The sequence below is a fragment of the Stylophora pistillata genome, chromosome 2 (assembly GCF_964205215.1).
Source record: "Stylophora pistillata chromosome 2, jaStyPist1.2, whole genome shotgun sequence".
NCBI classification, from domain to species: Eukaryota; Metazoa; Cnidaria; class Anthozoa; order Scleractinia; family Pocilloporidae; genus Stylophora; species Stylophora pistillata.
In genome coordinates, this window is record NC_142520.1 from 37,302,183 (window position 1) to 37,327,198 (window position 25,016).

General features: G+C 38.3%; 2 protein-coding genes and 1 pseudogene across 4 annotated transcripts; 1 reads left to right on the top strand and 2 right to left on the bottom strand.

The window, feature by feature from the left end:
* Positions 1-2,610: 2,610 nt before the first annotated feature.
* LOC148739343 (uncharacterized) lies at positions 2,611-7,594 on the top strand. Its single transcript, XM_088751270.1, has 6 exons — positions 2,611-3,147; positions 3,287-3,436; positions 3,654-3,776; positions 4,080-4,202; positions 4,854-4,973; positions 6,708-7,594. The coding sequence occupies exons 1-6, from the start codon at positions 2,835-2,837 to the stop codon at positions 7,076-7,078; spliced, it is 1,200 nt and encodes a 399-aa protein (XP_088607396.1). The 5' UTR covers positions 2,611-2,834; the 3' UTR covers positions 7,079-7,594.
* Positions 7,595-9,951: 2,357 nt separating this feature from the next.
* On the bottom strand, positions 9,952-24,908 carry LOC111329459 (uncharacterized). Of its 3 annotated transcripts, none has more exons than XM_088751138.1 (12): positions 24,202-24,908; positions 23,471-23,516; positions 22,943-23,194; positions 21,965-22,231; positions 21,191-21,463; positions 19,136-19,411; positions 18,765-18,935; positions 17,850-18,026; positions 12,227-12,376; positions 11,457-11,691; positions 11,209-11,309; positions 9,952-10,445 (listed from the first exon to the last, which is right to left on the bottom strand). In XM_088751138.1, exons 1-12 carry the CDS (start codon positions 24,523-24,525, stop codon positions 10,252-10,254), a joined length of 2,466 nt encoding a protein of 821 aa, XP_088607264.1. In that variant the 5' UTR covers positions 24,526-24,908; the 3' UTR covers positions 9,952-10,251. The 3 variants fall into 3 exon arrangements, with proteins under 3 accessions (XP_088607264.1, XP_088607263.1, XP_088607262.1); XM_088751137.1 differs by having other exon boundaries at positions 21,965-22,228; positions 22,895-23,194; XM_088751136.1 differs by having other exon boundaries at positions 22,895-23,194; positions 24,202-24,906.
* On the bottom strand, positions 12,400-14,617 carry LOC148739344 (uncharacterized; annotated as a pseudogene).
* Positions 24,909-25,016: the final 108 nt, after the last annotated feature.

A 25,016-nucleotide genomic window follows, 5' to 3' on the forward strand; every position in this document is an offset into this window, starting at 1 on the left:
CGCGCAACTCTTCCCCGAAGTAGTCTTTTTAAATCGCATTCTGTTCAAAGTTGCTCCCCCAAGGATGTAGCAAAACTCAGGAGTTGTGAAAGTCCAGGAGTAGTGAAAGTGAGACTATTATTAAAATAAGAAACTTGAACCATACTGTAAATTATTTCTCGATTAACTCATTTCAAATAGTACGTTGTTCAAAATCGCTTTGATATTGGTGAGAACGTGAACTATGTTAGGGTAATTTGAGCTTTCCCACGGAAACAAGAAGGGTAACCCTGAAAACGGTGAAAACGAGCCTCTATTTATTTATTTTGTGTTCAAATAAAAGTTATGAATACCCCTTAGTATCTGTCACGTCTGTCATCTTAAAAGGCAGTTGGCAGGGGGTTTTTATTCGTTGTTTCTTCTGCTAAGAATGCGTCAAAAAAATGTTGATAAGCACATTTTTCCCCCTATGATTATCAGAAAATTACCTTTGATAATAAAGCCTTCGGATGAACCGCGAAAACTTTAAATGGATTGGAAATGACATGACTTACGCAACACTATTGCGTGTTAATCTAACGGCGTCTAAGAAAAGACGCATAAATAATGTGAAGTTCAATTATGCAATGATTAACAACATCTCAACACGTTTCAAGACATTATAGATGGCAAAATAAACTCTCATATTTGCAGCGTCATTAAAACAAACAAACAAAAAAAGGATTACGCCGTTGGGAACTAGTTAGCTTCAAGCTCAAGCCAACATCTATATACGTATAGCTTGTAGTTATAAAATGCGTATATCTTCTATTCTTGATTGCATTTACATCACAATTTTCAAGATCTCGCCTGTCCTTAGCTGTAAGCACCTATTTTGAGTTCACTCTGCTAACAAATTCCACGCAACTGAGTCTTTGTTTCCATTAGAAAAAGTTGAATATTTGCTCGAAGATTTCCATAAGGACAGAGGAAGTTTTCATACTAAAAATGCACAACGATAGACAAATAAAATTAAATAAGTAATGTTCCTCAAGGGTAAATGGATTTTTACGTTGCCAAAGACGTTCTTTCTTCGTAAGTTTTATCATTTATTAACAATACAATCTAATACATGGTGTAGTTTCCTTAGGCAAACACTTTATTATGGAAAAAAGTAAGGAATATCTCCAAAGAAGTTTAAAAGCTAACTTAGACCGATTAGTTGAAGTTTGAGATCGCGCTTTTTTAATTGCTGTTTTTCTTTTTTATGAATTCAATTTTTTCTTTATCGTTATCATAGATAAACATTTCATGGTTGCCATTGTCCAGCGATATTTCAAAGGCAATTGTTATGTTACTTTGGCACTCATTAAGTTGAATTTTTTCGCTGTCTATTATCCTCTCAGTTTACCTACCCGAACAAGGAACCCAAAGAGAAAGAAAAAAGAAAATATTTTCAGAGTGAACTTGTTTTTTTTGGCATAAACCCAACCATTAGTATCGTAGCCGCTGTAACAACTCTGTGATAAAAGAGAGCATTTTAAACTCGATACTAGTTAGGCGTTTTTGAGCATCTTGAGAGGTAAGTGACAACCATAGTTAAGACACTGCAAGAAACATTTCCATTTCATAACAATCTACATTTACCCGCACCTCCTATAGTAACTGTATATTTCTACATTTAAGAATTACATAGAATGTGTTTTGCTCAACTCTCGAGTTATCTTCAGTTATTAGGGTTTGGTAAATTGTTAACGACTAACAAACTAAAACTGGTTGAAATATAGCAGATTAACAGTTTTAAAAAATAATCTCCTTGCCACTTTAATTATATTATCTGAGTTTCCACCTGCTTTACGTGATGATTGATAGAAAGTTCTAGTGCACCGTATATTTCTCTGTTTCCCTCAAAAACTGCCATAACATACAGCCGTCGCTAATTTTCAAGCTAACTGCAATTGGACAAATAATTCCTTTAAGTAGTGAATTTGGTTTTTTTCAACCAGTGAGAGAAGATTACTCGCCGTTTGAATATATTCTCCCCATTTTGCTTCTAAGCTGTTTAGTTAAATACATGGGAAAAAGCATACAGAGATATTTGGTCCACAAGAAATGAGGATCAAAAAGAGCATCTAAATCTGAGTAAAGGCTAATAGTTTCTAAAGAACTGTTTGGCGCTGCGTCGGTGGGGGTAACGAAATAATTCGAATATATCAACAAAGTTGAAATGGTAAATTGGCCACCGTTACGGTTACAAAAGCTGACGTTTCGAGCGTTAGCCCTTCTTTGGAGCGAAGGGCTAACGCTCGAAACGACGCTCGAAAGGCTAATGACGCTCCAAGGGCTAATGCTCGAAACCCTTCGCTCCGACGAAGGGCTAACGCTCGAAACGTCAGCTTTTATAACCATAACGGTGGCCAATTTACCATTTTAACTTTGTTGATATATTTAAATCTGAGGAAGCCAATTTGGTAAAACCACCCTCTCTGTTGCCTTTCTAGTTTTTCTTCTCCGTCGGTAACAGAGGATGAGCATATTAGACTTTTAATTTTGCACAAATTTTGAAGAAAGCTTGCAAAACTCAGATAATTAAATACAACTTAAAAGTTTGCTTAATATTCTTCTTTGTCATTTTAGTTGACACCTTATCAAGCATTAAGTAAACTGTGCACTCACTAAATCAATACGGAGTGTTTTCCCTAATTTTTAAGCAACATATTGATACATATATGCATGTATTATGGTTATAATGCCTTTATCTTGTACGCAGCCGGCTTTTTGAGATATATTTTTTTTCCTTTTCAAGGTAGACTGTCATTTGGTTGGAATAAAACATATACTTTTGGGATTCTTTGCTCAGTATTTGCAGACTCAGTATGTATTGGATATTGCGCAATTTGAGATTGATCCTCTTCGTCTCTGCCGCAAAGTCTGTTACAGCCAATGATCAATGCAGGACAGAAGTAAACATACACGGAATGGCTCTCAAGCGCTCTGTCTTCAAAAGATGGTCAGTGGCGGCTCCTCACCTCTGCGATGTCAAATGTGGACAAGAGATCAGGTGCCAAAGCTATAACTACAATCGAAAATACCACGTATGTGAACTAAATAATCGCACCAAAGAAGCAAGACCAAATAATTTTCTTTTAGCTTCCACGTGGTTTTACATTCGACGATTGAAAGGCAGAAGTAAGACGTCAGAATGCTATGCACCTTTGTGCTTTTTAATTTTATTTCTTTAGGTTTTCTCCATCCTTAGCTAACCTGGATTTTTCCGTTTGTAAGAAGCAGTAATAAGTAAAAAACGAAAAACATATCTTTACTACAGCTCCCTTGGGTTCTACCCCAGAATTACCGGCGTTGTCCTGTCACGAAATAAAGGAGAGTGAAGGAAAAGCCATTATAAGTAGCAAGTACTGGCTGGATCCAAGTGGCACTGGGAAGGCAGTATTGATTTACTGTGACATGGCTAACGGGGGTAGGTCTTTTCAGTTTCTTTTTTGAGTTTACTCATCTTTATTATAAAACTACATGAATTTCGTTTATATTGTCATCGTCATTATTATTATTATTATCATTATTATTATTATTAATATAACATTATCATTTATTATTATCATAACCATTTGTTTAGTCAGTATCAGTTCTTGTATAGATTTCTTTCTTATGTTGCTCTATTCTTTTCTAACTTCTAGACATGGATGAATGTAACGCCGACATAAATTACTGTGATGTGAATGCAAACTGTACTAACACGTACGGCTCTTTCATGTGCAACTGTAAAACTGGTTATACTGGTGATGGTCACTCTTGTTCAGGTACTTTGATTTTCATCTTTAGACTGACTTGAACTGTTTTGATTTTTTTCTTTTTCTTTTTGCATATTCATGAATGCAGCAATATTGTACTGTTAATATTGCTTATTTATTGATAACTGGCAACAGTACATAAAGTTAACGTCAAGTCTTAAAAATATCATCTTCATTCATTTCATCTCTAAAATTATCATCTTTGTCACATTTAATATCACTGTGATTATCATCAATGTCATCATCGCCATGATCATCAACTTTAGGGTTGTAATTGTTTGTAACATCATTTTTACTGAATTTTCTTTAAAGATATCGATGAATGTAACAATGGGATCCATTTATGCGATGTGAATGCGAACTGTACAAACACGAATGGGTCTCACAACTGCACCTGTAAGAAGGGATACATTGGGGATGGAAAGTCGTGCCAAGGTACTTAGGAATAGCTTTAGCAACCAACACTTAATGTTTTTTTTTAGAAATAGCTGTTTTCACAAAGGTTGCTATATCACGCACTTAAAACTTCTGTTTCACGTATAACCACACCTGTAAGGATGAATAGACTAGAAATGGAACACCTTGCCAATGTTGTTTTAACTTCTTTAGCATTCTACACTTGGCCCCTTTTGTCAGGAATTATTATCATAGTAGCTGCTACTAGCTGCGAGTCTGAAAGTGCTTTACAAATGCCTGCATTTGACAACACATGAACAGTCGAGTACAGTCTTTGTACCTGAGGGCACAACATCGCATCATAAATGGAAATTGTAAGGCGACATTCCTTGAAAATATGTGTTATGAGAAATATACAACAATAAATCATCGTCACTAATTCGCATAATTGTACCGGTGAGGAAGGATACGCAGGAAACAGACAATCATGTAAAGGTACAAACGATTAGCCTTTCGAACATAGGCGAACTTCCTTCTCTCCATCCAAACAAAGAGAAGTAATCACTGAAACTTGGTATGCATTTGTATGCAACATTGGATGAGCCGGAGCGTCAGACAATATAAGTTAAGCATTACTGTGTATGCATGGCGGCAAATGATGGAGTGCAAACTTTCTCTATGGTTTCTCAGATATTGACGAATGTAAAGGAAATCAATCTTGCCACGTGAATGCTAACTGCACGAACACCAATGGGTCATATGTTTGTACATGTCACCCCGGATATACAGGGAATGGACTCAATTGTGCAGGCACGTTATTTGTTTCTTTAGTTCCTTCTAACTTAAGAGATGAGTATTCTAATTATGAATTTTTATCAACGTGTTTTGTGGGCATGTCCTATATCAATCCTACATCTGACGATAAACAGTGACCCTTAATATGATCATGAAAATGAAACGAGTGTTTAAATTTCTATGATAAACTGAAAGATGCACTGATGTTTACTGGTTTTTACTTATGATTGGAGGCCAGACGCATAAATTACATCATGAACACAATTCCCCTTTCTTATCATATGAAAACAAAAGGATACTATACTGCTTTGGATCCGAGCTGTGATCGATCACAGAAGACGTCCAAATTTGATAAAAACATCAAGAACACTCAGCTACAGCTCATTTGCCACTTTTTTTGTTCTTAACACATCTTAGAACACAACCAAAGTAAAGCACACGCTCTGATTGGTCAATTTAGCGTCGCCCATTTGCCCATGGGTGTACGCTGCTGACGTGAGCAAATGCAAAGACTATTTTTCCGCGCGCGCTTGTTTTTTACTGGTCGCGTAAGATTTGTTAAATGAAAGGGAGCTTTTTAGCTACAATGTATCAATGTTATGTTATAAAACAACTGGTAAACACCACAGCGTACACTATTGAGTTATGGATGCACTTGGGAGGTTTGCTAAGCACTCAAGAAGCTAGAGTCGTTCTCGGCTATCGCCTCGAGCGACTTTTACGCTTCTTTCGTGCTTAACAACCTCCCGCGTGCATCCATAACTCAATAGTGTACGCTGTGGTGTTTACCATTTGTTAATTGACGTCATCTGTCATCTACTTAATTTTTTCCCCTGTCTTCGAATCTCTCCAAATCCTAAGATCTTACTTTACTAAGAATGTTCTCTCATAGACATTGACGAATGCAGTGAGGTCCATTCCGTTAAAATGAACAACTGCCATCCAAATGCCTCTTGTATTAATACTCGTGGCTCATACAACTGTTCTTGCAATCGTAAATATATTGGGGATGGTTTTACCTGTGAAGGTACGTTTCGCTTTTTAAAGGTAATTTAATTTTTTTATTTTGTACCTCAGTCTCCATGTAAAGTAAGCAGTATCGAAGAGTTTGAATATCTAAGAGTTTAAATATCGATAAACTCGAATACCCGAGAATTTGCTTCTAGGGTAAACAAAGTACGTCGCATAGAAACAAAACAGTATAGGGAATTTGAGCGTGAAAGCCTTAAAAACTCGGACTGTAAATTTCGTTTTCTCTTTGAGGATTTTCGCATCTTCAAGCGTTATAATAATGCAAACTACAAACCTTTGTTTGGTTATTTTGTTGCTACTTGCCTGCTCGCTTATTGAGAAATGTCACGTTCAATTAACGAAAAAAGCTAAACAAATTGGCAGATGGCGTGACAGCTTTAGCTCTGCTCCATGCCCTACACTCTGATAAAGTACGCCTTTTTAACCAAAAAAAAACGCGTTAGATCTCAGCTTTGTTGTAAAATGCCTCACACGCCTATGGTAGCATATCCGGTTCAAGTACACGCAAACCAAGATCCGATCTGCTATTACAGCAAGAGGATCATAACTTTTTATAATGCTATCATTTTATTTCAGTCCCTTGTGCATCATCATTTTTTAATGCGACTTCTTTTGGTACCGTCTGCTTGTTGTTAAACTGATTGATTTAAAAGAGTCCAAGAAAAATGTTTGCTTTTGATTCTACAAATTTTTTAGAATATTAATTTAACTTTGTAGCCAATCCATGTTATTATCATCAAAGCCTGGATGATGCAAAAAGGAAGAGAAGTTACCTAACACCCCAGTACCAAGAGGTGTGTGACAACAAACTCCGCGAAGGATGGTATCGTTTTGTGGGAGCTGCAGCAACAAAAATGCCAACAAAACGTGTGCCAGCATACAGATGTGGTACAGTCTGGCCAGGCTGGCTGGTTGGTGCTAATCCTACAGTAGAAGACGGTGAAGTTTCCAGGAAGGTCTGCTTCAGTGATCGTGATTCAGGTTGTAGAGGCACAAATGTAATTACTGTGAAAAACTGTGGATCTTACTATATCTATAAACTTATTAGGCCACCAGCTTGTTATATGCGTTATTGCGCTACTAACTGAATGTGAAATAAATCTACTTTACGCAGTAAGAGGACACATGAAGCTATTAGAGGGACTTTTTTTTGTAAGGCATTAAACATGTGACGTGGTTATCTCCTTATCCTATCCTATCTTATGTGCAGATTTAAACGTTGGTGGCAAACAGATACTTTATCTAATTCGTTGAAAGTGCTCTGGGATGTTGATCCCATTTTTTTTTAATATTATCACTTAGAGTGTTTGCCCATCGCTACCCGCTATTCTCTCTTATAGTGATGGTAATAAGTGGGTTTCTATACAATCAACATCTTTCTAAACGACTCATCACAAGATGACAACATCATTCTGAATTTTTTCTTCGAACACCGAAAGAAAGTCTTTATTGAGCTTCCTTTTTGCGGTAAAAACGAAAAACTCGGAAAGACGTTGGTTAAAAACCTCAACGAGTTCACTATTTTTAGTTTCATCTTTGTAATCCTGTTGCAAACAGGCTATGTAAAAAGCCTTTTTAACAACAAAGACAAAAACACTCACAGATCCAAAGTTGTTTACAAAGGATATTGTTCTTGTGGCGTTGATTACATTGGCGAAACTGTGAGAAATTTAGCAGTACGTATTGCCGAGCACTCAAATCCTACTCACACCTCTGAACGAACCTGCCAATGGCATCCGCTTGCTCGTTAAGGGATCTAAGGACCCGGTCTACTTGCAAATCAATAGTGTTCTGGAGAGCTAATCTTAAGATGGACAAAGTGAGTTCGTGAAGATCCGACTTCATGCTACCGTTGCAAATAATGGAAGGGATGTTGCGATTATTCGTAAACCACTGGACAGGGCAACCAGCTAAGGATCTAGAAAAAACTAGAGAGACAAATGTAGGCCGCTTGCAGCTCACGCCAGGTAGAACTGCGGCCCGCCTCCTGAGGGGACCATGGAAGGTGGCAAATGAGGTCATCGCGCCCCATAATGACACCCCTAGCACCTAAATCACCCGCGTGGGAATAAACAATAGTGAGAGCAGCGGAAAAGCGCTGTCCGATAGGCTTACAATTAAAAACCTAATATAGTCTTTTCAGAAAGTGAGTTCCTCTCTTACAGGTTGCGTTCTTTTTATGCTTATGCTGTCTAGTGACTCATGCCGTAGATGGCCTTGTGGCACTGCCACAATCATAGTAACTTTCCCTGTTACGAAGGAGAAGTTGGATCGAATCCGCAGCACGAAAGTCAATTTTTCGTTTTGCTTAACCGCCCGAACCGCGCTATTGGCTCGCGCGAGAACGCTTCCCCCACCTACCTCCCCTACTAAGCAGAATTTTGTCCCCAAACTTCCTCTATAGTTTGGGGATCAATAAACCAATCAGAACCCGTCGTTTGCGCATATATTTTGATGGCTTTAGGGGGTACTAGTGGGACATCATTCTGTGCGTTCATACTAAATGATCAAATTTGAAAATATGGCGTCCGCGCGGCCGACCTTCAAAATTTTCAAGTCGAATTTTTCGTTCCTTGGCGATCAAGTTGGAACTCAGAATATAAAGTAGCAATGCTATAGAACTTTCGGACTTCAAGTAGGGCCACGCGACAGTTTGACGATTCCACGGCCCGGTAAATATTATGTTCGAGCAACAATGTGTTCAAAAAGTATAGTTTAATAGTAGATTTTGTGTTAAATAGCAGTTTTTCAGAATTTTCAACATAATGCTACGCAATTTTCTGGCCGTGAAGTCAAGTAAACAACGATCTAAGCATGATGAATTTTATCGCGTGGGCTTTGCGCTCGTGAGAAATTTGTACGTTTTTCGCGTATAACAGCAGATCAAGAACTGTCTTGAATAAAACTGTTGTCCCAAAATATTTCTTGGTCATTTTCGTCTTGCTTCCTATTGACAGATTCCATGAAACTTGAAATCTCTTCGCTCCGGACTAATTTGCATATTCCCTTTGAAATATGGCCCGCGTGCCTACTTGCACACATACGAAAATATTTAGCGATTTTTATCTTTCATCTTCATTTTTGAGTAAAAACTTAATACACACCTATCGCTTAACTTCTTTTCTTTGTTTTCGTTTTTTCTTTTTCGGACAAAATAATCATTTTCCTACATATATACATTCAAAAATAGAAGCATTGACGCCATAAATGAAATATACGCCGCGAGAGACAAAAGTGTATTCGGAGGTTGGGAAAACTTTAATTCACGGATGAAAAACGCATAGTTTTAAACTCTTTTAAGATTATCATTGGCTTTTCTTTTTCACCCCACCACTATTCTTAGCAACAAAGGTCGCCATCTCGATTGTTTATTACTTGCCAAAAACTATCAAATGCACTCACAAGCCTAAAATCGGATAAAAAAGTTTACAGGAATCGACCAATCGAGTGAGCGAACGAGTGCCATTCTTCACATCATATCTACAACTCGCTTTTGCGCAGGCGCGCAGATCACGAGTGAAAAAGTAAGGCCTGAAACAGATCAATAGTGAATCCCAGCCAGTCAATGACAGGGGTGGGGACGCAAAGAGATTTCTCCGGATTTGGAACAAAACTAGAGTGAACTAAATCTCCCTTTACTTTAGCGCTACTAACCGAGGCAGCCTGATATGAAGAAGCCTCCCCTAACCCGTCGTCAAGATACACAACAATATGAATCCCCTGTTGCCTCCTGTGGGCAACGAGAGGTCCAAAAATCTTAGTAAAGATATGAGGGGCTGAAGAAAGGCCAAAGGGAAGGACTCGGAAGCAAAAATATCTAACCTTACCCTTGTAATACCAGGAAAACCCCAAAAAACACTGGTGAGGAGGGAAAATCTTAGCAGCTCCTAGTTCGAGCTGCACACCCACTCTTGTGTATGAGTCGTGAATTTAGATAGGAATTAATATCACTCTGAATTACTTTCAAGGCAACAGTCCTCTATTTCATTGTTTACTGTTTCTAAAAGGATAATTAATTCTACCAGATCTTGCAAAACTTGCTGAATATAACTGACTCGATACAAAAGAATTAAACATCACTGTGACTTTGAGTTACTTTCATGCAGCACTCCATTTATATATTGTTCATTATTTTTAAAAGTATACGTAGTTATACCTGATCTTGCAAACCTTGCTAAACATAACTGACTCAAAACAAAAGAATTAACATCGCTCTGAATTACTTTCATGCAGCACTCTATTTAATTATTGTTCACTGTTTTTAAAAGTATACGTAAATATCCTTGATCTTGTATGTTGGTGTGCCACAGGATGTGCCGGTAAAAATCCCGGCATTTTCTGCATTCAGTTCTCTTCTGAGAGTTACTGTTGCATAGCGTACATCAGAATTATCGTATCGCCAGAAGTTTGTGTTTAAATTGTTGCACTTTGTTGTTTGACCATCAAAGATGTGGGCTAAAAGATTAAAGTATAACAAAAGTTCAGAAACTTGAAATTACCTCTAAAGTACTTGAATTAAGGAAATTTTGGATTTCGTAAAATTCACAGTACTTTAGGTTTTGTTAACTTTTGTTTGTTTTAATTTTCTTGTCGTTGTACATAACGATTATATTATCTTTAACCACCATTTTAATAAATGAAGTAATACTTTTTTATCAAAAAAATAAATATTCTGAATCTATATTCCTTTTAAAGATATTCTTTGTTTTGGGTCACCTACTCGGTCAGTTCCTTGAACTATTTAGGTGTCCTAAACTCTACACAATGTACCTACAATTGAAAATTTCATTTTTTTCTCCACAATCTCTTGATTTCTTATATTTCAAACACCAATTTGCATTAATTATTATTCTGTATAAGTTTAAATAAAAATTGACTTGACTTGACTTGGATCAGTAATTGTCGCGATAATCATTTTCATCTTTTTCCTTTCCTTTCTTGGCTTTTTTGGACAACTACGAAGCAATAACGTAGAGAGAAAATTCGGCAAACAATTGCGGACTTCTGAATGAGAAATTAATATCCCGTATCTATATCCAGGTCTTACGCTTCTCTGGATCTTAATAAGCTCACAACGCTTATACGTTACAAGAAACATTATTTATGTTAAACGGGTAGCATCAACCACCCGATTTCACAGTAAGCCGGGTAGGCCTAAAAATTGGCAATGGAATAGCGGCTTATCTGAGCAGATAATAATAACACACACATTACTCACATTTTCCACCCATGAAGTATTGATTTGTGATGTAATCTCCTTGAGATGGATCAAAGGAATGCACACCTGTTGATTTGTTTTCAATTGAAGTTCTACCATACCTATAATTCAGAAAGACAATCAACTTCTCTCGAGTTTCACTTTGCCCCAAACTAATTCTGGACTCCTGCAGCTTATCTTAAGCTCACGGAAATGTCGAGTACATATTTTGGTTCTGAAACGATTGAAAAGTACATGTGTATACTCACCTGTTATCTCCAAATATACTCCAACAGGAAGCTTTTCCACGGAATTCTTGTGTGTACTTTATCTTAGTCCAGTAGCCTTTAATCAGAGTCAGAGCCCCGGGACTTTTACCTGAACCACACCCCCATCTCGTCACCTGGCCTGAAATAACGAGCCCACCATTTTCTTCAGTGAAGGACAGCGTCACTCCTCCTTCGTAAGTTTGCTTGACCCATTGCAAAGTTACCCTGGTCCATTCTGAGACAAAATGAAAAAAAAATTAATTTCCCAGCAGCCTACTGTCTTTGATAAAAATGCGAAAATTTGAATAAACAACTGTTAAAAATTGATTCTTATTGCACATGAGTTTTAATTGGCCAAAAACAAGTTACTAACTCTCGCTGGTACTGTTCCGTTACGCAATAATCACAAAATGCAATACACGTGATATCAAACTTACGGTCGGTATTTTTCAAGTATTTATGATAAAAGTTCTAGATGTTAGACGAAAATAACTGGCTCCCACAAAGGATGGAAACTGACGTCAAAGGACACAATATGCCTACCCTTATTCCCTGCCTGTATCCCTGGAATTTCATGCGACTGTTGGGGTAAATTTTTACAACTATTATCATATATATTTGCATAAATATGATTTTTGCGTTGTAAGAACTTTTTTTTTGTAGCTCAAGGGAAATCTGCAAAACCGAAAGCAAATAAAATCCCCAAAATGTCTCTGTTACCCTGCAGTTGAAAATTATGATGACTTTATTGGATCAATTAGTAAACTTACGTCTAATCGCTGTCTTGTCACAGTATCCTTGGAAACTAGCAAGAGATCCTGCAGGCCGAATCCAGTAAAAGCCGCTAAAGTCTAGATCCCCATTATCGTGGATATCTCTACACGAGAGGCCTGGTACCGTTGGCAAGGACCCTTTTTTTCCTTCAAAGCAAAATGAAAGCATTACCAGCAAATTTCTTTCTATAGTATGATCTTTAATTTATATTGATGACGGTTTTAGTTGAGTATTGTCTTTGACTAAAACTGTATTGAAAAGAACAAGACTCAATAACAGAACTCACACGATCTTATCAAAATAAAGCAAAGAAAATAAAAACACACCTTACCGTATCCATAAAACTCAATACGAACCTGAGCTTAAGGTTTTACAGTTTGTAAAAGAAAAATAAGACATCTTTTGCTGTGAATTTTCTAAGTAATCAGCTTTGCTTTGGCAAGCTTTTAGTGGTAGCAAGCATACTTGGAATTTTGTTTTATGAAGTATTTGTGGCCATTTTATTTCTCGAAAGAACGTAGAATTTAATAATAATTTGAACCTTACAGTTTCTCGTGGAGGGTCTCTTTTTGTTTTCAATTATTTTCTCAAATGTCAACACACTCACTCATAGTGTGGTCGCTAGTAATCAATGTAAAATGGGGTTGACAGGCCTACACGTATCCCAGGGCGTGTTTAGAATAGCTTATTCAAAGTTTGGCCCTCACGGGTATGTCTTTGAGCGACCGCCCTCTTTTGTAAGATACGAGAGGCGGATTTTTGTATAGTTCGCTCAGTAGTGGTTATGTTTCTATTAAATGCCAGCGTCTCATGAGAATTTGCTTTAGGTTTGGCACTGATGGTTGGTATTGTGTAACAAAAGGCAAGATTCGTTGGTTTGTCTTCTGTTTCTGTTGAAGAGATAATTTCCTGTTTTTGAAATTCACCTCTGAGAGGGTTGTGTTAATGAGGTCCTCTGGGTAGCCTCTCTTTAACAAATGCGCTTTGAAATTTGCAATTTTCTCCTCGAATATTGTTTGGGAGGAGTTTGTTCTGAGAATTCTAAGGGCCTCCCCTTTTATGAAGCCTTTTTTAATTCCTTGTGGGTGACAGGAACTATAGTGTGTATACTGAAATTTCTCAGTTTGTTTAAAATTAGTACGCACATCAAGGATTGCGTCTTTTTCGAATCGTTCGCCTTTCTATATGTAGGTGTCCAGGAATGTTGTTTCCTTATCGGAAATTTCAGCCGTAAATTTTATTGTTGGATGATGATTGTTTGCTTTTGCAATCAAACGTTCTGTTGTTGCTTTGTTTGTACTCCATAGCGAGAAGATGTCGTCTATGTAACGTTTCCAAACAAGCGGTTTGAAAAGGCTTTTGTCAAGGATTTCTGTCTCTACCTTGTTCATGAAAATATTAGAAAGGGCGACTGCCATTTTCGTGCCCATGGCTGTACCATGTATGTAAGCTCGTAACGTCCATTGAAACAAGTATTACGTTCTCCGGGACTTTCGTATTTTCTATGAAATTGACGAAGTCTGTAGTATCCCTAAGATACGACTTTTGTGAGAGTCTGGATGTGGTTAACTGACAACTGACAAATGGCCAAAATTTTAACTGACAACTGACAAATCGCTGAAAAACTAACTGACAACTGACATTTGTACGGATCGCCCTTAGTATCCTAAAAACTGGATGTAAAATAAGGACAGTTGATTTATTGTGTTTAATGAAAGTACATTTTCCATTACATATCAGTAGGAATACGCCGGAGTGTCCTATTTCGTTAATAATTACCCCATGTGCCCTCCACATCAAGGTCATGTGTCACATATCAGTTATATGGTCTTTGATACCCAACTTGATCGTCAACTTACGCGATGGCCGTATTTTAAGAGCTGTTGTAAGCTTTTACCGAATTGAGTCGGAAACGACATTTGAGCGTCACAGAAGCCGCATTCCTATCAAAGATGTTCAAACCCCACTGGCGCTGAAAAAGCACACCCTACTTCATTTCTTGGTCTAAAGGACTTGTCTAGTAAACATGGCCTCAGAGATTTTGACGTGAATCTTTATCACATGGCTCCGAAATCAGGCAGAAAAAGCGATATAATTTTGCGCTAACTACGGACGAGCAATGGAATTTGGAGCTTCCGACCATGCTGGCTGGAACAGGAAGCGAATTAAACAGTATATATTGGAGAGTTTTGGTAATTGGTATTGGTAGATTTATCAGTTAATAGCCTACTCTTTATCATAAAACGCCCATTAGATGTCGACTTATAAGCTCCGTCAGAACTTTCTCATTCTTGAATTCATGTAAATTATGCTTTATGTAGATTATAATGATATAGCTAAAGTGACTGTGAAAAAGTTAATAATAATAATAATAATAATAATAATAATAATATCCAGTGATAGATCTAGGCACTTAACAAAATGAGAGGAAATTCAAAATTAAAGTTAATTAAAGTAAATAAACTTAAAACTAAAGTAAAAGTATATAAAGTCTATTTCCTAATTGCTAAAGTAAAATCTTATGTGTCTCATAAAACTCAAGTCTCACTTAAACTTCTCGAAGAAGGAATGCACCGCCTGCACAACAGCATAGCTTCAATTAACAACGATTATCTCCAAGATATTGAATTGAGCACATTACTCACGACAGTTGTGGAGAATCTACATGCAGTTTCACATTTTAATTATGAGACCGGCCTTTGCCGCATTACAGTATTCCCAAGACTTTGGATTAATTACTAAGGAGTCGTTGAAGAGAGTAACGAAAAGGGCAGCCAAATATTCATGAAAAATCCTACTATCTTGTCCCTCAGACCAGCCCGGAGTTTGCAAATGTAAACTTTATGCGACCTCTTCCTTAAGTAGAGATCGACCCCGAGATTGAAAGTGCTATTAAAAAATTTGTGGAGAAATATCGTCCCTTGAGGCAAAGGACAGTTCAGGAGGAAATTACCAAGAGCAGGGCAGGGGCTTTACCACCGGCCGTCTACACGGAGCAATAAGATTCTACCAAAGTGGACTTGTTGGCGGGACTAGGTAACGATTTCAACTCTGGAGATCAGTCAGTACGGTTCAGCGGCGACAAAGGAGCTGTTAAAGCTACTTCGAAAGGTGGGAATGTGACAGATATCACATTTGTTGACGACGGTATCATCGAAGTGTTAGCTGCTGACGGTGCGAACACATGCAGAAGAATATGACACGGACTCAGAAAACGACCGTTTCTGACCAAGAGGATGAAGATATTACCCCAATTACGGTTTCTAGATCTGGGCGGCCTGTTCGCACCCATTTTCGCCTGGGTTTCTAAGTTATGCTTTCTCTAATAACCTAGTTGAAAAGTAGACAAAAGAACGTTCCTTTCCAATCATTTCATCGGAGTGAACTGCAATGGAAGCTTTGTAAAACAAAACATAAATCCAATATATTATGCTAGGGGACTTTTCACAAGTTTGTTTTCTTTCTGATGATCGCACGGGAAAACGGGAGTTTGTGTTCAGAGGAGTCGTAACTGACTTATACAATGACTGAAAGTTATTTTAAAGAGCTTATTTCATTCCAGTACTAAGAAAAAGCAGTTCTTATTGTATCAGTTTTCGATTAAATTTTCGAGTGTACGCTATATGTGCTTTTCAGCGAAAATTAAAGGGTCGGAAAGTAATAATTAACTTGCCAAGTTAATAATTAACAGTCTTTTAACTGACAACTGACAAATGGCCGAAAATTTAACTCACAACTGATAAATGGCCGAAATTTTAACTGACAACTGACATTCGTACCCCCCCCACCCCCCCCCCCCATCCAGACCCTCTTTTGTTTTTGTGCTATCGGCTGAAGGAGTCTGCCGACAAATGATGATAGTTTTTCTGTAGGGCCATCACACCCTGACACTATCGGTCTGCCGAACGGGGAAGGTTTGTATTTTTGTTAGGGTGTAGAGACATTTTGACTTTTTAGATTGCGAGACCGAGACTTCAAAGGGTTTTGAGTGCGAGCGCGAGACGTTCAGACTCTTAAATTGCGAGCCCCAGATTTGGTTGAGAGCTATGAGAATGAGCTAGAATGAGCTTGTACAAAAGTCTCACAAAGGATCCTTTTGTTGTAAACCCTTGTACCAAACATCGGATCTGAAAACAGTCAACAGTCAATAAATTCTATTTTTTTTCCTGGCCATGACCTAATTTCCGGTCAGGAGGTTGCCCTTGGCCGTTTCCCTTTGATTTTTTTGACGGACGCGCTGTCACTTACAAGTCAAGTTGTGTGGAAGTCGTCAGAAAGAACGCGCGGCTGTGTTTGAACTCAGTTGAGGTGGAAGCGTTCAAAACAATGGAGGAAACCGAAATGGGCATAAGGTCTTCTTCTTCTCATCGGAAGCGAAAGCACGAATCACGAAAGTACTCTATAAATGTTCGTATTTATGAATGCGCCGACAATTCGCTGTTAGTCTACCAGTAAAACTTCAATCCCGGCCTCGCGAAAACAACCACGCCACGCTTGGCCAGTCAAGTCCCGCGGTCCTACAGCTGTAAGCTACTATAGCTAGCTATGAAAGATCTAGGCCGCAAGTCGCACTGATGGTGGTTTTACCTGGGATTGTTTGCCCAAGATGGCAAAAGTTGGCAAAATAGGTCGAAATATTAAAACTACCATACACTCGACCGCTTTCCGGCGATCGCCTCGAAAGCGGGGAAATCAAAACCACCAGCTACGTATACAGGAAATGAAAGTTAATATTCAAAACTGAAGATTAATTTTTCTGGAAAACAAAGTTAATTCAAACTAAGTATTTGATTAAGGGTCCATTAAGCATAGTATTTTCTTACTTGTTTGCCTATTTCAATTTAATTTCATGTTTTTATCAGAAGATAGAGAGAAAATTAGAGCCGAAGGAAAGATAAAGAAATCAAAGAAAAAAGAGAAGTCCAAAAGGACGTTGCGGTAAGTTCCTAGCTTTTTATTGAATTCAGAGAATTTAGGAGAAGTTCGGATTGGCTTTTTCTCGGAATTGAAAGTTGTTTTAATGAAATTCAATATCAAGTGACGAGAAGTGGTCATAAAAAAAAAAAAACCAACAAACGAATCGAGACTTCCAGATCCTTAGCCTTGCAAAAAATAGAGACTCCGAGACACTTTCGTATAAAAAACGAGACTGCAAGACGCACATAACCGCTGAAAAAACGAGACTGCGTGACCAACGAAATTCGACCAAAATTTTGCGAGACCTAGAGTTTTTGAAGGACCATTTGCCACCCCTTTTTCTGTAGCCACCTGCCGGTTCGCTTGTTCCGAAATTCCACTTTCAATTAACAAAAAAAAGCTAGAGAGAAGTTGGGAAATGGTTGGATATAGTATCAATTGGCAGATGGCGTGACAGCTTTGGCTCAGGTACGTGTTTTGCGCTCTGATGGAGCATGCTCTTTCAATCAATAACAGCGCGTATTATATCCGAACTTTGTTATGAAAAAACAATAAAGTAAAGAAATAATCTTAGTAAGAATGAACTTCGTGAGTCATACTAAGAAAGTTGTGTATTTATTTGTTAAATACTTTTTTTGATTTTATTGTTCTTCGATCTGGTACTTGAAATGACTAGCAAACTCAATAAATAGTTTATGCTACCTTTACATCTAGGCTGGGTTCCTGTCCAGGTTCCATGTTCAGTGCAAAAAATCTCTGATGGTCCGGAGAGCCGATATCCAGGTTTGCAAATAAATAAAACGCGTTTCCCTTCCCAAAACTGCTGCCCAGTAGAAAAGCCGTGTTTCAAGCGTGGTGGATGAGGACAGACCCTGCTGCCTAAGAAATTCAAAAGTGGCACGTGTACATATATCTACACAGATAACTAGAGCTTCAAGACAATTGTTCCATACAGAAAAGAAGGAAAAAGTAAAGAAAAGCCCAAAACAAAAAGGCAAAGGGAAGTAAAACGATTTGCCGAGTTCCGTTTCCGCTTTATCCACCCAAAATCATTGCAAAACAAGTCAACGCTACTTACAGACCCTTATCCCGGTCAGCAGCAAGTATTTTGTTTTGCCGCTAGAAACCCTTCGGAGATCATTTGTGTTGACATTTTATATATTGTTATTGACACTTTGGCGGGCCAAAGAATTCAGTTTCAAAATACGTTTTTTTGTAAATAACTCGCGTATATTTCAGTATTTCCCCCAGATGTTTTCTGGGAAACTATACTTAAATTGATAATGCTTACATTGATATAAAAAAAACAAAATTTTAAAAATTGGACCCCATAAAGATCTTCCATATTCTTAAATAAAGAGAAATGTAAAGACCTCTACAGGTTTTCATTATATTTCCGGAAATTTTGGTATAGTTTTACATCCGGACTTTTTGGCTTAGCCCATTATGGAGTGAAACGAGGTTTGCAAACGGAATACTTTTGAAAAAGTTTGCGAAGCTTTCCGAGACTCAACTACAAAAAATCCCCGCGTTCATACTGACTCATGCAGTATTAGCGTATCGACCTTCAAAATCGCATGTCGCTTCTTTACACTATTAAATACCACTCATCCTTACATGAAGGCTGTATTCCACTCCAACTGCCAGAAGGTAAACACATTCTAGTAGCCGAACCAATCAATTGATATTGTGGATCACAAATGAACGACACGGATTGACCTGTCCAGTAATGTTTGCCAAGTATCTGACCGTTTGATGGGGTTCCAGGATGACCACAGTTGACGAAGGCTTAAAGTTAAACAAATGACATGATACTAATGCATTTACCTATTTAGGGTACATTCACCGCACCAGGACATTGAAATACAATTTAACGTTGTTAAATTTCTTTGCACATGAAGACAACGCTATGAAGGAGTTATGAGAGTCACTGACTAGTGAAACTCGGACTGCAAATCGCTCTTGCACAGTAAATACAGTTCACTTACCCAAACTTGTGCTGGCTTCCGCCGTCGCATTCTTTTCATTATAGAATATACACTTGTAAATCGCAACATCATTTGGCTGGAAACCACGGAAAACAAGTTCACTCGTGATCAGATTTTGTTCATTGAACACTGATGTAGAATTGACACGTTTTCCACCTTTGAGCCACTTAACTCGAGGTAGCGGCGCACCACTAGCGGAGCAGTTTAACTTCACAGTATCGCCAACATTCTGAACACGAATTTCACTGGGAGAACTGGATACAATGTAGGGATTCACTAAAAGAAAACGTAAAAACCGTTTGAGTGCCTAGAAACAAGTTTTCATTTAAGGTAGCTCGTATCGCCAACATTCTGAACACGAATTTCACTGGGAGAACTGGATACAATGCAGGGATTCACTAAAAGAAAACGTAAAAACCGTTTGAGTGCCTAGAAACAAGTTGTTATTTAAGGTGGCTCGTACCGGTTTTCATCTTTTTGATGGTTTGTAACTTTGAAAGAATACAACAGAAAGACTGACCAAGGCCAGTTGAACGCTTTTACGGGGTTGAATTATATAATCATTTGTTATCCAAAAATAGGTGTCATTTCGTCACTAGCAGTTTCCATGGCAACGCTTTCATGGGCTTATTCAGACGCATTTTTTAGCTTGTGGCTTAAATGATTCGAAAACTAACCCGGTGACCCCATGATTTTTTTCAGTGGTTGCTTTTGGCACTTGAAAAGGAAAATGCACAAAGATTTTTAAAAAATTATACGGAGCGGAATTTCAGATAATCTAGAAAAAAGGCAATTTTCAGACATCGCAAATTTCCTTCCGCATAATTTTCTAGTTTTTTTTCTGATGATTCCTTTCGACGTTATTATCATATTGGAACAATAAAAAGAAGGGGTCACCAGACTTGTTTTTATGCAATAGCTTTCGTGAGTTTACCAATTTCCACGCGCGTTCTCGCGCATTTAAAAATCTGGATTCTATAAGATCGACATTTGCTCATGATATGTTATAGCTACCGCTGACAATTGCGTGTGCTCGCGCGCGCGCCTACGATCTGATGTTTACAGACGTTTACTGCTAAGAATATCATTAAACAGCTGTCAAAGACAGCCTCCCGGGCTCATCTTAAAAATCCTACACACGACTTCTGGCTACATCATATTATTTTCCTTTAAGTTTCAAAGTCTTCTTCCACTTCAGGTAGATTATCCTTCACTTGAGTTCTTCTTTTTTCGCCGTCGCAAGATTTCATATCGGCTGAATATTTCTTTGAAATGTGAAGTGTAGCAACCTTTATTTCTCCAAAAATCGTCTTCTTTATCTTAGTTTCTATCTCCTGCATTTACAGTGGCCGCTCAACACATCAAATACAAGCTCTTAGGTAAACTTCTCACATAAGTAGAAAAAATTCCTTGCGCCGCTATCTTTGTTTTAAATTTTCGTCTTTTAATCTCGCGCTTCTTTCGCACGTTTCTCCCGCGAGTGACGCAAGAGTTATCTGTCCCCCGCGCGAGGAAACTAGTACGAGCCACCTTAAATCATTGTCATTGAGGTCGTTTTTGTCGTGGCGGTGGTAGTGGTAGTTTTAATTTTAACATCGTTTTTTCCTCTTACTTCTTTTCTTGGTCATCGATAGGTCATTTCTGTTATAATTTGGATATATCGACAAAGTTGAAATGGTAAATTGGCCACCGTAACGATTACAAAAGCTGACGTTTCGAGCGTTAGCCCTTAGTCGGAGCGAATAGAGGAATTGTGGGTTGTGTGTGCTTTTAAAGGCAGAAGATGGAGCTACGTTATTGGTGAGAACATGGCAACGAGAAAAACAAGAAAGCACGCACACACAACCCACAATTCCTCTATTCGCTCCGAAGAAGGGCTAACGCACGAAACGTCAGCTTTTGTAATCGTTACAGTGGCCAATTTACCATTTCAACTTTGTTGATATCTCCAAATTATTTCATTACTCCCACCGACGCAGCCCCAAACAGTTTCTTTCGAAACTATCAGCCTTTATTCATTTCTGTCATGCTCGTCAGTGACGTTTGCCAACTTACCTACATCTTTAACAAAGACCCATGTAACAGCTATGACATTCCCCAACTTATTGGTTCCTTGACACACATAAGCACCGTCATCGTTTTCTGTTGTGTTCTTAATTATTAGCCGGTTGTCGTCAATAACATGCCTGTTGACGGGAAGTTGCTTGAGGGATCTTGTCCATATGATTTCAGGAGAAGGAAAGCCAAATATGTCACATTTGATAATTGTGTCCCATGTTTTATAAGCCGTGACAGATTTCTTCGGCCTCGCTTTAAACCTGGTTGGAACTGCAAAACAAATTCGAAAAAGAAATCGGGTCATAAAAGACCTATAAGATGGACAAAAAAGCAAAACTTAGAGGTGCACCACACAGGTAAGGCAAGTAAACCCTTTTCGCGAGGTTATTACAGCTTCACTAAAGCTCTAAAAGCCGTAAGTACATATTTAACAATTATTACAAGAGTGCGCGTTGGATATGAGATGATAGATAGCCAACGAGACGCGTAGCGCCGAATTGGCTACAATCATCTCACATCCAACAAGCGCGAGTGGAGTAATTGTTTTATTAAAAAACGTTAAATTAAATTGTTAAATTTTATTAATTTTTTTACCTCCCCTTTAATTTTAAGCTGAGGCGTACGCTTACCATATTTGTAGATTATGGTATAGTGGCTCATATACCATAATGGCTAAGCCAATAAAACGTCTTCAATTGCATTATCCAATGATCCAGTTTTTAATGAATTGAAATATTGTATGGGGTAGCAAAAAGATTGTGCCTATAATACCTTCCACGGTGACATTGACTGATAACTCAGTTCTGCCTAACAAATTCTCCGCTGTACAGGTGTAAGTCCCATGTTCCTCGAACACAATTTCTTCTATTTCCAAGTTGCTTTCCTTAAATTGCCTTCCGACGCCTTTTATCGGGTGCCCATTCATATTCCATGTAACTACTGGCGGGGGAAACCCTTTCGCTCGGCAAGGTAATCTCACATTTTGTTTCTCCTTGATTGTCAAAAAAGGCGGAGGATTTGTGATGAAGTGTGGTACTTCTGAAATCAAAAACAGAATTTGCTTTCATTGCGGCATTCATTTACAATTTAGAGACTGCATTTGCTATCACTATAGCATTCATTTTGCAATCCGTTTTGAGACTAAATAGGTATGTTTGTCTCAGATTTTAAGAATTAGAGACTGAGAGCAATAAGTGATCGCCACTCTTCTACTTTTATCAGTAGCCAACTGCTATAGCTCTAGTTCCATTCACTACATGCAGAGACAATAGACGTTCCAAGCGCTGGCTTGTAATTTATCGAGTAAAGACCCCTTTCATAAATGGCTACCGGATTAATATTCTTTTGTTTAAATTTGAATTAGCCCTTCTGACCTCGTTCTCCAGTACAAAATTCAAAAGAATACATTATCTCAAGCGAGGCCAGAAGGGCTAATTTAAATTTAAACAAAAGTTTATTAATCCGGCAGCCATTTATGAAAGTGGTCTATACGATTAACTTCAACTTGACAGCGTCTTTGCAAGCAAATGTCATAATCATATACAGTACATGATAAAGAAACGAACACATGTCAAAAATCAAGCAAAAAAATACGAAATAATAAGAAAATTGAAAAGTCATGTAAGTCTAACAATTACCAATTGTCATTTATCAATTGCAAGCTCATTTAAAATCCATCGTCACAGAGAAACTAGTCATTACCCAAGAGACCTCCTCTGCTAAAATGTGTGACGTTTTGCGACGATTTACCAGGGTTTACCGGTGATTTTGATGATCCCGGTGGTCCTGGTGGTCCCCGTGTTCCTGGTGGTCCTCTAGTGCCCCGCTTTCCTTGCGGACCAGCTACGCCCTTTGTTCCCTTTCTTCCCCTCTTCCCGTTTTTTCCAGGAGGGCCCCGCGGTCCTTCCGGCCCTCTAGGACCAGACTTTCCTGGTGAGCCACGAGCACCTTGGGCACCGGGTAATCCAGGAGGACCAGGTGGACCTGGTGGTACTTTACGACCTGATGAAATTCAAAAAGACATTTATTCATTCATTCATTCGAAGACATTCTCGACAGAGCGGTAACAAAGCCCGTACTTGGTTGTTATCTTTTATCTAACCTCTCAAACTGCCCGTTGCGCTAAAGGATTACAAATAAGAAATTACAGGATTGAATCTAGGTAAACTAAAGGAGAGAAAGAGAGAGAGAGAGAGAGAGAGAGAGAGAGAGAGAGAGAGAGAGAGAGGGGGAGGCGACTCGAAAAAATGTTAACAGAAGATAATCAGTTTAACCTACCATCCACACATATTATTTTTCGCGGGCTATGTTCTTCTGTCAAATTCTGTTGAAGAAATTAAATAAATATACGCACTTTTAGATGCAGGTTTGAATTATTCACCTATATTCAACCATTAAGCTTGGTACATCCAGAAAATTTGCTTTTAAGCACCAGCCAGAGAGAAAATAGACAACTCGTACATTTACTTCGTATACACAGCAGATGCAAATGTCATGCAAACTGGTGCAAAAAAATCTATATTAACCGAGTGGGGCAATTGGAAAAAATTGGAAAAAAAAAGACAAATTCCCATGAAAGCATGATTCGATTTGAAATTGCATCGCTTAGAGTAGGCGCGATTTCCGCCGCTCTCTCGAGTCCTGTCTTTTTCGTTCCTCCCCGAGAAGAGACGCTTCGGAGAGGATCGCGGGCTCCGGTTCCCGAACAGCGGCTGGCCGAGCCTACGCCTAAAGCGGTTCACAGACATTCGAGTGCGCCAAAACAAGAGAGAATACTTTACATCGAGGAAGTAGTTTGGAGAAGATTAGTTTCTCGCGGAAACAGAAGTGTCAAGAAAGAACGAAGTAGTATATTCGTCACTATTGCATTATATTTTTTCCTTTAACTTTCTTTATATCTGATGCATTGATTTATTTTATTCTTTATCGTTTAAAGATGAATTTATATACATAAACCATTAAAAATTCTACCATCATTCGCATAATTAAAACGTGAATATAAAACTTACACTTTGATTGCCTCTCAAGTTAAGACATTCCCTTCTACATTTGCGGCACCGGGATGTCTCATCAGCAGCTCTTTTATCACGGACAGCTTCTTTCCTTTGTGATCCAACTGGATGTAGCTCTGCTGATGTTGGTTCAACAAGCACGCGACTGAGAAGCTGATGAAGAGATTTTGGGGGCAAAAAATTCTGTTCAACCGCTGTTAGACGTGAGTCTAATCGATGCAATGAATAGCACGTGAATCCAAGTGATCCTAAAGTCAGGATTAAATTGAATGAAAGACCAAACATTAAAAGGTGTAGGTTCTTGGATGGTTTAGACTCCATATTCGTCGATTTTAAACTGGAAGAGACTGAGTGGATTCTGGTGCTAACTAAAGAACTGCAACATAAGTTATAGATTTTAAATCGTCATAATAACTGTGATAATGACCTTTTTATCGATGTGACCTGCAGTGTTTCTTATTGTTTCCGTTTCAGTTGAAGGGTTTGAACAATAATTTCCTAGAGTTAATAACATCATGCATTCTTATATCATCAGAAGAGAGAGACGAATGAAATTTTGAAGGAAAGAGTTATCTTTGGTCTTGCAATCCTAATCAAATAGCATTGACAAAGACAACTCTGCTAAGCCACAAGCAAAGAATTCATCCGGGTAATGCAGATGTCATTACATCTCCCTCGCTACCATCATTACAGCGTGATGTACCAGCATTACAGGATGTAGTGACGAGGAAATACGTGTCAGCTTGTAAAATAAACTTTTGCATGTTGTTGTGATTTAAATTCCGCAGAACAATGGCGCTATTATTGTTTCG

Coding starts and splice junctions, on each gene's coding strand:
- LOC148739343 (XM_088751270.1), top strand. CDS start 2,835: ATGTATTGGATATTGCGCAATTTGAGATTGATCCTCTTCGTCTCTGCC. Junction 3,777..4,079: donor TGATGGTCACTCTTGTTCAG/GTACTTTGATTT, acceptor TTTTCTTTAAAG/ATATCGATGAATGTAACAAT. Junction 4,974..6,707: donor GAATGGACTCAATTGTGCAG/GCACGTTATTTG, acceptor TTAACTTTGTAG/CCAATCCATGTTATTATCAT.
- LOC111329459 (XM_088751136.1), bottom strand. CDS start 24,525: ATGGAGTCTAAACCATCCAAGAACCTACACCTTTTAATGTTTGGTCTT. Junction 19,412..21,190: donor GGTCTTTGTTAAAGATGTAG/GTAAGTTGGCAA, acceptor GTTTTCTTTTAG/TGAATCCCTACATTGTATCC. Junction 12,377..17,849: donor AACCCAGCCTAGATGTAAAG/GTAGCATAAACT, acceptor TTTGCTTTGAAG/GAAAAAAAGGGTCCTTGCCA.